Consider the following 18005-nt stretch of genomic DNA (forward strand, 5'->3'; position numbering starts at 1 on the left):
ACTGGTACAGGGTAGAGCCAAAGGGCTTCATCAGGCTAATGTTTATGATTATTCATCAGGGTAGTTAACTAAAGTGTTGCCATGTTTATGGCGCTTGTTTTCATGAAGCTTTGTATCAGTCATACATTTTTTTTTTTTTGCTTTTTTTTTTTTAATCTTTGGGTGTTCAGTGTTGGAGTTACACTATTTCGGATTTAGCACCACAAACTAAAAATATATCTATCCATCCATTTTCTTCCACTTATCCTGGCCGGGTCGCGGGGGCAGCAGCCTAAGCAGAGAAGCCCACACCTCCCTCTTCCCAGCCACCTCCTTCAGCTTGTCGAGAGACATAATCTCTCCAGCGTCTCCTGGGTCTTCCCCAGGCCTTTCTCCCAGTGGGACATGCCTGGAACACCTCACCCAAGAGGCGCCCAGGAGGCATCCTTGTCAGATGCCTCAACGAACTCAACTGGCTCCTTTTCCATGTCGAGGATTATTTTATTTATTTTTATTTAACCTTTATTTATACAGATAGTCCCATTGAGACTCAATGTCTCATTTAAAAGTGAGACCTGTTTCAGACATGCATATTTTAAAAAGCGGCTCTACTCTGAGCACCTCCCAGAAGGCTGAGCTCCTCAACCCATCTCTAAGGGAGAGACTAGCAACCCTTTGGAGAAAGCTAATTTCTGCTGCTTGTATCCTTGATTTCATTCTTTCAGTCACTACCCACAGCTCGTGACCATAGGTGAGGGTGGGGACGTAGATTCCCGTTTACTCTCAGCTCCGTTTTCCCTATGACAGACCAGTACACTGCCACAGCACAAATCTGTTGATCTCCCACTCCCCTCAGTCGTGAACAAGACCCCGAAATACTCAAACTTCTACACTCGTCCCTGACCCGGAGTGGACATTCCACCCTTTTCCGGCTGAGGATATATAATTTATTATAATGCCAAATACCTGTAAAGATCTAAACTCCATTAACATATTTTTCAGTAGCATTGCATCTTGTATATTTTCAGAATGTGGAAAATGAAGTGAGTCATATTTTTTAATGATTTTTTCAGCATTTTCTTTAGCCTTTATTCCACATGGCAGTAGAGAGTAGCACTGGACCCGATGTACAAGAAACGGCTCCTGCAGACATTTGAAACCCTTGACGAGTCCAGTTGATGTCTTACCTACTTCTCTGTTCCTTAATGTTTTTGACGCCATTGGGTCCACTGTGGTCACCTTGATAAACGGTTCCCTGCGATCTGGCTCTGTCCCCAGGTACTTTAAACATTGAGTTATTCAACCTCTGCTGAAAAAGCCTAACCTGGATCCAACACTACAGACAAGCTAGAGACCCACCGAGGTTTAGAAAGTTACACTCCACAGAAACAGCTCTCCTTAAACTCACAAATGACCTTTTGATGGCCGCGAACAGGCCGCGGACAGGGGTGATTGCGCAGGCCTTGTTCTATTGGACCTTAGCTCAGCCTTTGATAGCATTGATTATCAGACCTTAATCCACTGCTTAAATCATTTAGTAGGGATATGTGGATCTGTCCTCATTTATAGCTGATAGAACACTTTTGGTTTCAGTGGGAAACTTTCGGTCAGATGGAGCTGAAATTTCATGTGGTGTCCCACAAGGATCTGTTTTAAGCCCCTTGTTATTTTCATTGTATAATCTGCCTTTAGGCCTTCTAATTAGTTGTTTCAAAATTATTTCCTACCATCTGTATGCAGACGATATCCCATTTTACATCTCCTTTAAACCTTGTGAATTGGACAACTTCCAATCCGCTTCCAATGGACTGTCTTAAGAAAATTATTGGTTGGATGACAAACAATTTTCTGCAGCTGAACGCAGAGTAGACTGGGTGTTTAATTCTCGCTCCAGAGAGTATCAAGCCCCAAATCAGGCAACATCTGGGTCCTTTCTCATCCTCGGTAAAGCTACTGCTCGGAGTCTTGGGTTAATTTTTGATCAATCTCTGTTTTTTGATGCTCATGTCAAGTCTGTGACCCGTTCTTGCTTTTTTCATTTAAGAAATATTGCCAAACTTAAGACTATTGTCTCCAAAGGTGAACTGGAGATGCTTGTTTGTGCCTTCATCTCCTCCCGATTAGATTATTGTGATGCACTCTTTTCCTGTCTGTCGAGGCTTCTTTAAATCACCTTCAAGCGGTCCAAAATGCCACAGCAAGGCTTTTAACCCACAGTCATAAATTCTCTCATATCACTCCCTTGTTAAAGTCCCTGCACTGGCTTCCGGTTGGGTACAGATATCAGTTTAAAATCCTCACTCTTGATGTCTTTACGAGGACAGGCCCCCACTTATATCATTGAGCTTCTGCAGTATGCTATGGATTCTTTTTAAAAATGAACCACATTAACCTGTGTTAGATGGAAAATTGCTTTCTATTTCTACATTACACTACTGACCACTTAATTTCTATAAGCAGGTTTGAAACAGCTGCCCAATGATGTCTTTTCACAAAGAATATGTAGTTTTCAGGTATTCACAGCCCTTATGGCATCTAAAGGTCACCCAGCAGGAAAGGTCACTTTCCTGTACTGCATGGCTGTTTGACCGGGCCATTTTTCAGATATAAAGACATTTTTGAAACGCCTTTTCAAACTCACACGCACCCCTAAAAATAACCGAGGCATGGCGTGGACTGATGTGATCTAGAATTTGGGATTTAGGTATATTTTACAAACTTGGGCATAGATTCAAATGAAACCTGGATATTGGAACCCAGCAATGGGTGTAATGTATTCATTCATGCAGATTAATGAGCTCATCCCTTACCTCATCTTCACCCCAGATCCACTAAAGCTGCTCTTCAAAAGAGAGTAATTGTAAGATGGAGAACACAGAAGTATACAAGGACACACACACACACACACACACACACACACACACACACACACACACACACACACACACACACACACACACACACACTATAACATTGAGTGGATTCTCTTGTGTGAAGAGTGGCTACTTGAGGCAGGTAATCAAGCAGGGATTAGGTGGCTGGATGCTCAGACCTCCGTTATTGCTGAATATGCAGACACACATTGATTTTGTGTGTGTGTGTGTGTGTGTGTCTGTGTTTTAAACATCAAATCACATTTTTATGTATTTATTTATACCATTTATGCAGTAAATTGATTAAATAATTTCAGTTTAGTAAAAGAGCAGATTAGTAGGTTAAAATGACAAAGAAGATAATCTAAGAAATGCAAAATTCAAAATAAGTGCTTTTAAATTTTCCACCAGAGTATCACGTGCAGTTATTTTCTTACACCCCTGTTCTCAGGATTGTGTCATTTGTCACTGCCTTCCAAACCATTAAAAGGCTATAAAGTTTTGTTTTTGAAGTACATTTAGGCCCATAAAATCAAGAATTTGAAAATAATAAGGAACATATTTGGTGTGGGTTAAACTCTCTTATAGTCAGGATGGCCTTTAGTGACAACTGAATTAACTTCTTGGGCAAAATTGGTTGATTTGATCAAACCAATATAGCTCAAAATGTAAGGCGTAATCTCCCTTCTTAAGTACTGATTGCTGGGAAATCACACTGCTATTTAGAGCCTTTAGAGCTCTCAACACCCATGAATCTGCAAAATAACCCTAGTAACCATATTTCATTACAGTTTTGTAAGTTCATTAAATACCTTTCTAATTGCAATTTCTTTTGTTGAGCAGAAAATAGATTTTAAAGGAGAACGCAGTTTATTTGCATTGCAATGTAGATTGTAGGAGTTCTATTTATTTATCAGCCAGCTGTTGAAACAAAACATTTTTGTTTTGAAAGAAAAAAGCAGAAGAATTGGTACAATTATACAGCCAAATTAGACAGAAATGATATAAATATGAAAGAAGAGAAACTTTATAAATACTGACATAACTGATCATGCTATTGATCACTTTAGAATAACCAAATGTAACTTTGATGTGACTGAATATGATTTGCGTTACATCTGGATGAGTGCATGACTTGGACTAGTTTTATAAAAGGAAACAAAATACATTCCTTTTTGCTTGATTAATAAATATAATGTCAGTCTGGTTTACCTTCTGAAATCGCCTTTTCTTGTCACAGCTTCTCTCCTGCTCAGCACACCAGATGTTATTAACACCTTCAAATAAGCATGATCATACAACAGAGTGCAGTTTTTTAAAGCTATTTTCACTTGTTCATTTCTCTTCACCATCTCCTGTTTTTTTCAGTTTGATCAAATATTCAAGATTTAGAAGTTTGTTAACATTTTTGCTGCATATTTCCTCAAATGACTACACTACTGAATACTAATAATAATAGTAATTATTCTGTTTTGTCATACAGTATCCAATTAAAGCCCATTAAAAATGTAAATGTATGTAAAGTTCAACTCACACCTTTATTTATGTGTTTTGTTTATTTTTCACACCTTCCTTTAAGTGTCAGTTGCTGTTTGGTTAGGTTAAGGAAACAAAACTACTACCCTAACGATCAGGGTTTGAGTTAAACTCGATATTTTCAAACAAAGTGAAGAATTTAGAAACTTCCCCTCCATTTTTTGGCTCACCAGGAACATAAGTGCTGCCTTCAAATATAAATGATACAAAAAAAAATTAAAGGAACATTTTGAAAATACATCAGTTCTCAATGGGAAAAGGTCATGCTGGCTATGTATGCTGTTACAGAATTAAAGACTGCCGCGTTGTTTGATTGAGGTGAAAATTATCGACCTACAGAGGGCTGGATCCAACAACGCCCTGAAAATCTGTGACAAAATTCTGCATCAGGCTAGTCCTTTTTGTCCAACCCCAGGGCACGGTCCTAATGAGATGACGGATGGTATCCTGCAGGATCTCCTTCCAGATCTATACAAGGAAATCACTGAGCTCCTGGAAAGTCTCAGGTGCAACCTGGAACCATCGGACGGCCTGAAACATAACGTCCCAAAGGCGTTCTACTGATTTACGCCAGCGAGCATGTGGGCCAGTCAGTGGTATCATTTTCATCCTATAAGAACTGCCTGCATATTCTCGCCAAGTGATGCCAGGCATTGTTGTGCACCGTGTAGGTCTGATAGTGGATTCAAGGATTTCACCCCGATATCTAATGGCAGTCAGGGTGGTGATGCCTAGCCTGTAGGTTTCTCTGTTTCTCCATGGTTATGACTCCCCAGAACATCAATGACCAACCAGCAAACTAATAATGCTGAATAATGGTAGAGACAGCAAAATGTTCTCCGTGGCTTTTTTTTTTTTTTTTTTGGGAGATTTTAATTATTTGTTGCCTGAAAACAGGCAATAGTAGGAAAGCATGAAGATAAGTTGCAAATATTAGGATTAAGACTTATAAAACAATAAAATTGTTTGTTGCAGCCAGCAGGAAATAAAAATCAAGACATAAAGTTATCTAAAAATCTAAAATTACTACTGATGCTCATTATGGAACAACAAAGATTTTAGACACTAGGAATCATCATAAAAACCTCTGAGGTCTGAGGAATAAATGGTGACGTTGTTTTCTGAGGACCTGATTTGTTATATCAAGCATAAGCTGCTCCAGGTTATACCATGAGGTAGGTCTTTATCTTATAGTGGGTAGCAGATAATGGCTTTACCTTTTCTGTAATAATAAATTCTACACAGAATTGGAAGTGTGTTTCTTAGTCTTTGTTTCCAATCCAGGTTATTCTTTTTTTTCCCTGCTGTCTGCCAGATACACCGATACCTCTGTCTGTTTCCTGCCTCTCTTATCTCGCCTTCATCTTTCTACTGAACTCTTTATGAGACTGCAGTACTCTAAAAATAATGCCTGTTAATCATATGGTTCTGAAGTAAGAAGGCCGTGTGCTGGTTCACTGCACCTCGGGATGGTAGAAAAGAGCAAAAAGTAGTTGAACCTTCAATAAAAGGCTTGAGATAAAATGAAAAATGTTGTGTGTTAAATAATCAAAGTCTCACATTTTATTTGCTGTTGCAGACAAATTCAACGCCTACGTGACTTTAAAGGTGCAGAATGTGAAAAGCACAACTATCACAGTCCGAGGGGACCGGCCATGTTGGGAACAAGACTTCATGTTGTGAGTACCTCAAACCCTGCTACTGCTTTGCTCTAAATTTCACTTCTCAGTGTATAGTTTTTATGTTTTATCACTTTTATATGTTAATTTAAAAAATGCATTTAAATTATTACATTTAATTCAGTTTCCCTGCTTCTTGCAGCATTTTTAAGCAGGAGAAAGCCGAACAATAGCTTAAATATAAAATGACAGTTCATACATCTTTATGTAGAAACTTCATACATCTTTCATCCACTGAAAGATTACGTGTTCTTTTATGGTTTAAATATTGCAACGCGGTGTAGTGCTGTGCTCTAGCGTACAGATTTACAGTATTCAAATTGAATAATGTGGGGCTGAAGTAATGTATTCCACCCAGCAGAAACTCACTGACAAGAAACTCATTGAAAAGATGGCTTTGCTAGACTTAAGAACAAAATAAAGATTTGGTCAATAAATGAAAGGTGGAAAGCTGGCTGTTCATTTGTCTGTAAAAATCTGTTACATCTGATTTAGCTTTTAAAATAGAAGACCATCTCTTCCTCCTGCACGTCTCTGTAAATTGCCACCAGATTCAAACCCAGAACTTTGTTTCTGTCTGACAACGGATACGGAAAAGCTGCATTTCCGAAACGGCTGAGCCTGATGTTGACCACTGTCAGTATCAACCAAACTAATCCAGATTTTAAAGTTGAAAGAGATCTAAAAGATCTCTCAAAGACAACTTCACCTTGCACTTTTTAACCAAATGTAGGCAGGAACGTCCAACCACACTTTAGATTCCTGGTATTGGAGGCATGTTTAGTTTTGGTTTCATTTATAAGACCTATGCTATAACGCATATAACACTCATGTAGCAAAACATTAAAATCATCTGAGTTAGCTGAATCTCATCTCATAGTAATGGCATATTTGATTGTAATATACTGAAAACAGATTTTTATTGTAGATGCATTGCACCGAGGATCACTCACGTCATTCTGACTCTAGCTTTGGTTTACATGTTCCTCATCTACTTTTTTGGCTCAGTGTTGTCACTTTTATTGGCAGCAGTACGACACTAAACTCCTGGGATGTATTAAAGCAAATGCAGGGAGAAATTGGAGCTTCAGGAGTATGTGTCAGCCCTTGGATGAATGCAGGCCAGGTATCCAATGCAAGCTGACTTGTTAGCTGGCTTTAATTGGGCTCGCTGAAATTGAAAGAGCACCAGCCGCCTGTGGGACTCCAGTCGGGCACAGGCTACTAAATGGCTTATTTGTGGTTGGAGCAGGTAGGATGGATAGAAAGTGAAATGACATGCCCAGCTCAGATAAGTGGACGAGTTGGTGATAAATCTAATGAATTGTCCAGCCAGGTCTGAGTATATGTGAACAGTAGAGGGGGTGGGGGGTGCAGCTGCAGCTGAAATAGCTGAAATCCCACTTTACGTTTTTTTTTTTTTTTTGTGATTCCTGAAGTGCTGGTTCTTGGTATTCTTTGATTGGTTGGATGCAAAACCCATTTTTAAAGTGTTATGCAGCTGCCATTTCAGTTGTATATGTCTTGAGATCTGTGTCGGCACATTACTTTTTAATTCCTACAGTAAATATTAAATGTGCATGTGCTTACTGTAGGAAGTAATTTGTTACTTTGTGTGCCACTTTCTTTTTTTTGTGTATCAAGTAACTAGCAGTTATTAATTTTAAACCCCACGTGTGCTGACACACATGTAGGGTTCACAAAATAATAAGGACTTTCTTGGCATTTTTATTCTATTTGCCAGTAACTGCTGTACACTGATACACTGATTGCACTGACTGGGAGAACAGTTAAAATAAATGCATATTATGAATGCATATGGGTCAGGCTAGGATCACCAAGGATGTCTTATACCTCAGTTCTTTGCACAGATATGCTAAGAAGCTCTGTGAGAGTATTTACAGGCAGATGTGCACACTAAACTAACGAACTAACTAATTACCAATCGTCACAAATGGTAAATGGCCTGCATTTGTATAGCGCTTTACTTAGTCCCTAAGGACCCCAAAGCGCTTTACACTACATTCAGTCATCCACCCATTCACACACACATTCACACACTGGTGGTTTTGCATTCACATCGTGAAGTATACCATAAAAGATCTGAGTGAAAAACTCAAAAATGCGTGTGCATGTAATACCACTCCAAGCACGTGATCTTACACAAAACAGCGAACCCCAAAATCCTGAATGTCAGATCAGCACTTTGCTTGAGAAAGCGTGAGTGAATGAGGGGTAAATTTTAAAGTGATTGATAAACATGCTTTATAAATGATTCACTAGTACAACAATTTGAAATTATATTTTTCTTTACATAACAGTTTAGCATTTGAATACAGCTTGTAAAGCGCGCACCAGTATCACACATTAATCTCCATCCTCTCCACGTCTGTCTTTGTCAGACACACACAGACACATATGTCAGTCGTGCATTGTGTGCTGTACAAGGGATACTGATCTTTCCTGCAGACTGATCCCTCTAGACTTGATTAGAGAATGGAGTGGAGAGATTGACTGTGAATCGACATTATTATATAACACTGTCTCCTCGCCTCACTCTTTACCTGTTACTCTGTGCTCTTTCACATCCATTTAGACCGTTATCCTCACTTCTCTCACCTTTCTCTCTTGGGAGAATTAGTTTTCCAGAGTCAGTATGAAGGGTTTTTTTTTTTTAGTTAAGTAAAATATTAAGTTTTATGACCTTACCCAAAAAGTTGACTCTGTTCATCTGGACGTAGCGTTTTCTGTCTCTCGAGACTGAAGGGGTCACTTGGATGAGTGACAGACGTTTCTCCCACTGAAAACGCTACGATGTGATGAACAGAATCATCCTTCTGGGATTTCCTTACCTGGATGATTGAGCATGCATCGAGATATTATGACCTTAATTGTTGAAAAAAGAACCACACAGCCCCCCATGCTGTAGCTAAATGGCTAATTAACTCCTGAGTCTCATTAGCAGCAGTTATGCTCAGTGGGGCGCAGAAGCAGTGCGCTGCCTTTGAGCCACGTTCGAGGTATCAAGAAGGAATTTCAAGGTTTCAATGAGACGGTCATATCTGTCATAGGGCCTCCTGAAATGTGTTTTTATGTGTTTTATTAATGCATAAAATCACAACATACCAAAGCAAGGAACTAACACAAATAATAATATTTTTTAAATAATAAGCATTCACTACATGGGCTTGGCTTCAAGTTATGGTGGGCCTCTGCACTCAGGTTTAAACTCGTGACTCTAGATATTGTTCGAGGTGTTGCTGTGATAGAGATCTGCGGCTGTTCTCGACCCACAGTATATAACACAGTAAATCCAATAATAAAAAACTAAAGAGAAACTGAAAATTACCTTTTTGTTTTTCATCCTCTCTAAAAACACACATACTCCTCACAGCTAGCATGCATCTTCTTCTTTTTGTACTCAAATGACATTTTCCAGTGTGATGCATTGTAAATATCAACTGCATTACAAGCAGGACTCACTCTAAATATGGTTGCGTTGCTCAGGAACAGTGAAGAAGTCACCTCCTCACAGCTGGATAGTGACTGTGCCGAGACCCTGCCAGATGTGCAGTCTGACTCTTAGACCTCACTGGGAGTACCAGGCACATCTGTGGCTTTAGATTCTTATATTGTTTCTTCTCAAGATTCTTAAAACGGATGATTGCAGACAGAAGTTACCGTGCGTTCAGATACAAAGAGGGATGGCAGATGTCTAAGCTTACACAATGTTTGTGTGCTCACGTTTACTGTGTGTGTGTTAGTGAAGATACAAATTAGCATGCCTATGTCACACTGGGGATCTGTGTTGATCGGGAGTAGATTTCATAGTGGTGGGATAACCAGCTTCACTGTGGCGTGCTAGTATTTTGGCTCGGATGAAGCTCGGATCAAAGAAAAAAGTCAGAGATGAGTTTGGACTGATACTAGCTTGCACTCAACCGTCACGCCAAACCTTTCACTCCTGCCCAAAATTAAAAATAAAGCTGAGAACAGTAACCGCATTGCCAGCTGCACTTAGGCCATCCTTTCAAACTCAATCTCTCACCTGCTGATTCCATTCGCTTTCTCTCTCTGACACTCTGCAACCTTCTGAAATCCTGATTTCTGATTTTTGAAAGCCGCAAGATATCTGTTCTACAAGATATCTGTTTAGGCTGGGGGGGTCCGCTTACTTTGAAAGTAAACAGTCAGTATTTTTCCACGTTTCAATTGTTGGAAGTATTTTGTGTGTCAATCAATAGTCTTTAAGTTGCATCAAGGTTACACTGTAGATATGGATGTAGCCACCTTGATGCCATCTATTCTTGAAATATAGTTTCAGGGCGTCCAGCTGAGCATTTTGGTCACTAGCGTTAATTTAACCCTTTGTGATGAGCAGCAGATAGATGTGGCTGAGAAACCAAAGGACACTCCATCACTCACCCTAAATTATGCCCTGCTTTATTGTCTCCTTTACTGTTAATAGAACCATAATTTCCAAAATGAACATCATCATGTGCTAAATTTGAATATGATCCAGACTATAAATACGGGGCTGTTTTCTCAAAGACTTTCATTAAATTTGACTTATTCTTGGAGCCAAACAAGTTGCCCCCTGCTGGCCATCAGAAAGAATGCAGGTTTGAGACACTTGGCTTCACTTTTAAAGCCCAACTTTATATTTATATTTGTGCACAGGATAATACCATTATACATAATGGTGAGCGAGGACTAATGGTGAGGTTTAGCTGAATCTTAGTGGTAGTAGTAATGGCCTGAATGAGTGTATTTTCTAAAGAGCGTCTGGAAAGACCAGAGCTTTCTCAGTTAAACCTCGGGTAACGTCAAAGGTGGAGATACTGTATAAACATCTGGCAAGGACCTGCATCAGAATAGAATAGAATAGAATAGAATAGCCCTTTACTGTCATTGTACATGTCCTATGAAATTGTGGAATTCATCAACACAATTATACTGTAAGAATCTGTTTCATTATAGTCACAGAGTAACCCAACAACACTCTTGCATGCACACATTCACACAGACAGACTGCAGCCTGCGACATACTTAAAGATGAAAAAAATCAAAAAGTGAAGTTAGGAAAGAGTTAAACAACAACAGCAACAACACAAATGGACTCAAAAATACAAACGCAAAATATCACACTACTGTATTATAGCAGTCTTAATAGCATCAGGAAGGAAATACAAATGTATAGAAAAAACATGTTGCTTTAAAGGTCACTGATTCTACCAGCTGGATATGCTCAGCAGAGGTTGTTTCAAAGCTGAGGTGTCCTCGTGGCGACAGCACGGTCACCTCTGGTGGCATGCTTTAACTTTGGAGTAACCACAAGGATCCCACCTTAAGGTCTGACGCTGAAAACTGTCTCATACCTGTTCTGCTGTGTAGTCTGTCTCTTATGTGCTTGAGCTATCAGTAGAATGCTAAGATCAGTTAATTACTTAGTGAACCTAATCCTGACTTCTCTCCATGGGTCAGTCTGTCCAGCAGTGTGTTGGTGAGCAGGATACAGCATGTCACTGAGTACCAGTGCAACTACTTTGAGATTCAGCTTAGTTGCAAAAGGCCACTATTGCATTCTTTGACATTAAATAGATTAAATCTGGACATTTATTCTCTGTAGATACATTAACTTCTGAAATTTGTCCTAAAAAGAAAACAGACTCAAAAATTATGCATTTAGAAATTGTTATGCTTATTTGTAACCTTTGTGTTTGGCTTGCTTGTGTGTGGTTTTGCTCTGTTTTGGAGTGAATCTTTCAGGACAGTCAGCAGGATGAGGTTTGCTCAGCACAGTCTGACCTGCAGGATATTCCTCTGGGGAGAAAACTGGCCGTCACAGATGACGGCCTCAACAGTACAGTTTGAAAGTATTAAAACATCTCTGTCCACAGACACGACCTAAGCCTTTCAGAGATTTAGGGCAAACCCCCGATGAGCACCAGTCACACAAACGGGCCTCCTTCTACACAGGAATACAGGTTCCCATAAAAAGCTGCTGTTGAAAACTCAAGAGGAACCAATTTTACACATCACTGCTGCAGCAATTTTCTAAATTTTAGAGATTCTAATTTAGGCCATTTATTTCCTTCAGGAAGATTTTTCTTTATTTTTTAGCTCTGCTGTAGGTAAGGTGATGGCAAAATGATCAGGATGTTGCTCCATCAGGACTAGGGTGAGCTGTAATGAAGTTTGGCTTAGAAAATACACATTTTCTTGGAGATGAGAGGAAAAATGAGCCGGGTGTGCGTGTGAGAGAGAAATAGAGGGAGATCACAATAAAGCAGCAGTTTAAAGGTGATTCATGAACCTCCAGCACTGCCTCTCAATCTCAACACACACAAGCAATCTATGATATGTAAAAAGTATACATACTTACTAAATGACTCGTAGGCTATGTACGAACAGATGCTCAGTTGGGTATTTGAGAGGTCACATTTGCATTATTTATGAGAATTTTTTTCTTGTTGTTTGTAAATTGAGTTTATTTGTTTTCTTCTGCTGAAAGCATCTATCTAGCATCTTATTGCAAAGTCGAATATTTATTTTTCCTTTGGCTATCACTAATTGTCTTGTGCGATCTTAGCCTCCTTCGTTCTTTGTGTCGTATCTGATCTGTTAAATACTGTGTGATGGCTGCTTGGTGGGCTGGTATATGAGACAATAAGCAGTTGAATGTTGATGCCTCTAAACAGACTCATGAGACTTAGCCTGTTGGCCTCTCCTCATGCATGTGAGGATTTAAACTCTCCAGCTCGTTTTGCTCTTGTCTTTCTTTTCTTTTATCACAGGTAAGTGGGAGTGGCTTACCTTCGTTGTCTCCATTTCCTTTTACAGTACGTCTCTGCTTGCTTTGGCTCTTTGCTGAATCTGGCTGTTTCATTTAGTCTGACTTGCCCACTCGCTTAAATCTAGATCTCATGATTGGCACAGTTCAGAGGTCTGCTGTGAAGGCGGCTTCAGTAAAAGTTTACTTTTAAAGTTACAGGGTTTGTAACAGGATGCCGCATGGGGCTTATGCTTTATACCATCATTTCTCCTGAAAACAGCAGCTTTCGCATTTTTCTCTTCAATTTGAAACCCCCTTAGTGTAAGACAACGCGCACATAAAATAGATTTGTTTCGATTCCTTGACCACGTGGGTCAGACTGTGTGGCCTGTCCTTCAAGTTCTCTGTCAATTAAGTTGTGTTTAACTATCAAAAAAGGGCAACCTTTCCGTCTTTTCACATCAACCCTTATTAGTCTTTGGCCACTGATTTTATCAAGTTATAATATCAGGACTGATCAACATCTCTCTGATCGTAACCTTTTCCTTCACTCTTTTGCACCCATCTAACATTTGTCTCAATGGTGTTGTTTATTAGAAAGGGTATTTTCCACCCACGTCTGGCTTTAAAGAAAGCAGTAGTTGGATATTTAAGCAGTTCTCTTAGAGTGCATTAAAAAATTATTTGATTTGTGCAGCTGATGTCAAATAAAGGGAAAATGTTTTGTAAATTTGAGCAGGAGCACTGATTCTTAGCTGGAGGAGCAGCTTGTGTAAAGCTTTTCTCACAGGAACACATAAAAAGCTGCTTCACCACTGACTTTATCTTTTATTCTCCAAAGTGCTCCGGTCTCTCCCTCACAGGACATAATTTCCATCAAGCATTATGCTCAGTAAAAATACATACTTACACATCCTCTCTGGCCTTTCTGGGGTTTTTTTTCAGTTTCTGTCTCTTCTGTCAGAAACTGCACTCAAAGACATCCCTGCACATGTACGCACTCCCATCTGAGTGTTAAAAATACACCATTTCATTCCCTTTTACAACAAACCATTCCCTCAATAATGGATGGGCTTTGATGGAGGGCATATGCCAGAGCCAAATGTAAACCTAAGACACATGTACACACACACACAAACACACATCTGAGCTATGAGTCATATAGTTTGGAGACAGGCTCCACAGAAGGGCAACGTCAGACTTATTTCTAAAATTTGGATTTTATGGTATCAAATAAATAATCCCTCAGATTAAAATGAGCAGATCATGAGGTACTTTTGTTTTTTGGTTTTGTTTTTTTCCCCTTTCTTTAAGCCCGTTGATCCAGAGCTGACTCTCTCGTTATGCAATGCATTACTTGCCATTAGTCGAGTTCACCTTGGTCTTTTTGGACCTTCGAAAATTACACAATCTGCCAAGAACAGATCGCTTCAATAGCGTGGCTGAAAAACCCAGAAAATGTCCAAATGGTGTTTTTTGCACTTTGGCTACAAACAAGGGAGACTGGGAAAGTCAAAAAAGCAGATTCTGTGGAAGCAGCTCCCAGTTTGGGTTTGTGAGACAGACAACCTCTCTACTTTCAAGATTAGACTTTCCTTTTTGCTAAAGCATATAAGATGTGTCCCAAAACCTAGGCCGCATCCTTCGGAGAACCCAGGCTTCGTGGTCTACGTGGGCTGGGTCCTTCGAAGACCGAGAAGGCCGGAAGTGCGAGGCTGTGAAATGGGACGGTCTAGCCTTCAGATGTGCATCACTGCTGTCTTGGTGTAGTTAACTCAGCCGTCTGCTCCTTGCTATCTAAAATATAACAGGACACTGCCGTAAATTCTCCACCATCTCACACTTCTGTTCAATCAGTTTTCTATTTGACGTTTATTCAGCTGTGTGAAAACCCCGGAGGAACCCACCTGAGGGATTAATAAAGTTTTATTTAATCTAATCTAATAACTTTGATCTCAGCCAACCGATTTACTCAGGAACAAATAAAACACTGAAAAAAGCCAAACAATAACCTTTTTAAGTTATCTAAGTGACTTATATATCATGTTTAACCTGAGCAGCGAAAGATGGTGGGGGATCTGAAAACGATGAAGCCGAGATTCCGCTGTTATCGCCGGCTCTAGTGACCATTGAACCCCCCGGCTAGCTATCGAGCAGGTGGGTAACAGACGTCTCCAAAAATGTCAGAGCACTTTTGCAAATATAGTGATATCTTGACAAACCGAGCAGATATTTGAAGTTTACACAGCTACATTCTCGCCTGAAAATATTTTATTATTTATTATTTATTTTGTGACCCAGAAAGATTAATAAGAGTAATATTAAAACTTAATAGTGGCCGCCATTGTGGGAAACTGGAACTGGCTGGGCTGCGCTATGAATTCTGGGATATGGATGGCCACAAAGGATACACCCGACCCATCCTTCAAATCTGGGGAAAAGAAGGACGCATTTGTCGGCCGGATTCGGAGGAGTCTACGAATTGGGACAGCCTTCGTCGCGTCGCTGTGACGTAATCGGTCTACAAGGATGAAGCCTACGTTTTGGGACACAGCTATAGTTAGGGCTGGATCACGTGACCCTGAATCCTTCCTTGGTTACGTTGCAATAGGTCTAGTCTCCTGGGGGATTCCCATGATGCACTGTGTTTCTTCTTCACTCACCTTTTTCCACTCACTGTGTTTATACACGTCACATCTGTGGCCATCTTCAACAGCATGTCTTTGTCCTGTCTTCCTGTCCTCACCTTCAGCCATATACCATTGGTTGTGGTGTATGGCCGCCCCTCCCCGAACCTGGTTGTGCCAGAGGTTTCTTCCTGTTAAAAGGGAGTTTTTCCTTCCAACTGTCACCAAGTGCTTGCTCCATTTGTTGGGGCTTTCTCTTTATTATTGTAGGGTCTTCACCTTACTGCTGTTGTAATTTGCTACTGTGTAAATACATTTGAATTGAATTGATTTAAAGGACCACAAACAAGGTATTAATCATTTTATTTGGTTTTCTGCATATAGTGAACTCATTAAAGCATTATTTTTGTATCACATACATTACAAGTGAAAATAAGAAAAAAAAGAACATTTTAATGTCATCAATGTTTTCTTATTCATGACAAATGGTCAACAAACATTATGTTTATATGTTTACATTTACGAGCATCCATGGTGTGAAAGCAGATTTAATATGTGCAGAATGTTTTTGTGTGTCAGTTATATTGTGGAGCTGAATTGATTCCTGCTGTTTAAATTCACAGATAAAAGTCAGAATTTTCCATCGACCTGGAACTGGTCTCTGGCCTCTGTTGTCATTTTGCTTTCCTCAATGAGAGCGTCATTAATGGCGCTGTTTTACATAGTTGTAATAGCAAACTGCCAAACACATCAGTGCAGATGTTTAATATTAACCATGCTAACATTTAGGAACATCACCCTTTTAGTTTGAGTTGCCTTCAACAGGCAGCAAGGAGCTACATGCAAGCACACACACGTACACAAGTGCGAACTTTTCACACAGCATCTCCCACACACCCTCTTCTCTCCGTCATCCCAGCTGTGAAGTGTCATCTTGGATGACTGACAGCTAAACTGAGGCGAGATGAATATGAATGGGACTGTGAATATGAATATGCAGATGAGGAGCGGAGACGGTTTGGCTGCCGTCTTCTTTTTTAAAAGATCTGTCAGGAAAAGACGGCTGTCACCCTTCAGCCTCGCTTCTTTGAGATAATACTGGCCCACTTACAGACCTGCTGGGAGGAGAGCGGTACTGCAGTGTGCTGAGGTTAGTGGCACACACAGAGTATATAATGATAAACCTTGAACCAAACAACTGTTGTGCCATAATCACTAATTATTTAGGTTGTTATTAGACAAATAACAAGTAAGCACTAAGTGAGGGTAGCATTAAGTCAGCTAGGCCACAGAATTGAGCTCAGAGACAAGCTTAGCAGGTCAGCTGATCTCAGTGTCGGCCTGCATCAGCTGATGGATTAACCCAGGGGTGGGCAATCTCAGTCCACGAGGGCCGGTGTCCCTGCAGGTTTTAGATGTGTCCTCGAACCAACACAGCTGATTTAAATGGCTAAATTAGCTCCTCAACATGTCCTGAAGTTCTCTAGAGGCCTGGTAACGAACTAATCATGTGATTCAGGTGTGTTGACCCAAGGTGAGATCTAAAACCTGCAGGACACCGGCCCTCGTGGACTGAGATTGCCCACCCCTGGATTAACCAGTCAGTTTCTGTGCACCCAATTTATGAAAGTCATATAATATGAAAGGGAAGGCAGGTATGCTCTGAACACAGATGTGCCACAGATGAATTACTACAGATGGAAATGACCATTGGCATGGGCAGCACAGTGGTGTGGTGGGTAGCAGAGCAAGGGTTCAAATCCACCATCTGGATTTTTTTGTGTGGAGTTTCCATGTTCACCCCGTGTTTGTGTGGATTCTCTCCGGCCTCTTCCCCAGAATCCAAAGAGATGCATGTAGTGGCCTTAGGTTAACTGCTGATTCTAATGTAGCCCTTGGTGTGAATGGTTGTTTCTCTGCATTAGCCCTGCAGCAGTCTGGTGGCCTGTCCAGGGTGCACTCCGCCTCTCGTCCTATGACGGCTCCGGCGTCCATGCAACCCTGAATTGGATAGATGAATGAATGGATGTACATGACAGTCTTCTTTTGACTACAGTATAATAGATGTTTGATGTAACTGAACTTGGTATTGTCTTTAATCCCTTGATGAAGCGTATTGGGATGTTTGTTGCAGCTGCTCTTTTCAGGGGTCACCGCACCACTCAGCATGTCCTCCTCCACTACTCCATGAATATACGCTGAGAGCTTCCTCTTTTCCTCCTGCCTGGCAGCTCCAGATTCAACACCCTTTGTCTCACAGATCCACTGTTCATCCTCTGCACATGTCCACACCATTTCAGCCTTGCCTCCTAACTTTGTCTCCTAATTTCTCATCCTGAGCGCTCCCTCTGATGCACTCATCTCTTATTCATCCTGGTGGACAGGATCCTGTTTGCCAGTTATTCCTACTGTCTGCTATTTATATTTTATTCCAGCACAGTTGTTGTGGAGCACCTACAATTTAATTGTACATTCAAAACGACAATAAAGGGCTATTCTATTCAATTCTATTATAAAATCTGGACATCTTACCCCT

General features: G+C 40.4%; 1 protein-coding gene across 1 annotated transcript in view; it reads left to right on the forward strand.

The window, feature by feature from the left end:
- LOC134638420 (protein unc-13 homolog B-like) overlaps window positions 1-18005 on the forward strand; it is a 191056-nt gene that overhangs the window by 24500 nt on the left and 148551 nt on the right. Inside the window, exon 3 of the mRNA XM_063489023.1 lies at window positions 5968-6067. Within this exon, the coding sequence (XP_063345093.1) occupies window positions 5968-6067 (100 nt within the window). The remainder of the gene's footprint in view (window positions 1-5967; window positions 6068-18005) is intronic.

The sequence above is a fragment of the Pelmatolapia mariae genome, linkage group LG12, assembly GCF_036321145.2.
Source record: "Pelmatolapia mariae isolate MD_Pm_ZW linkage group LG12, Pm_UMD_F_2, whole genome shotgun sequence".
NCBI lineage: Eukaryota > Metazoa > Chordata > Actinopteri > Cichliformes > Cichlidae > Pelmatolapia > Pelmatolapia mariae.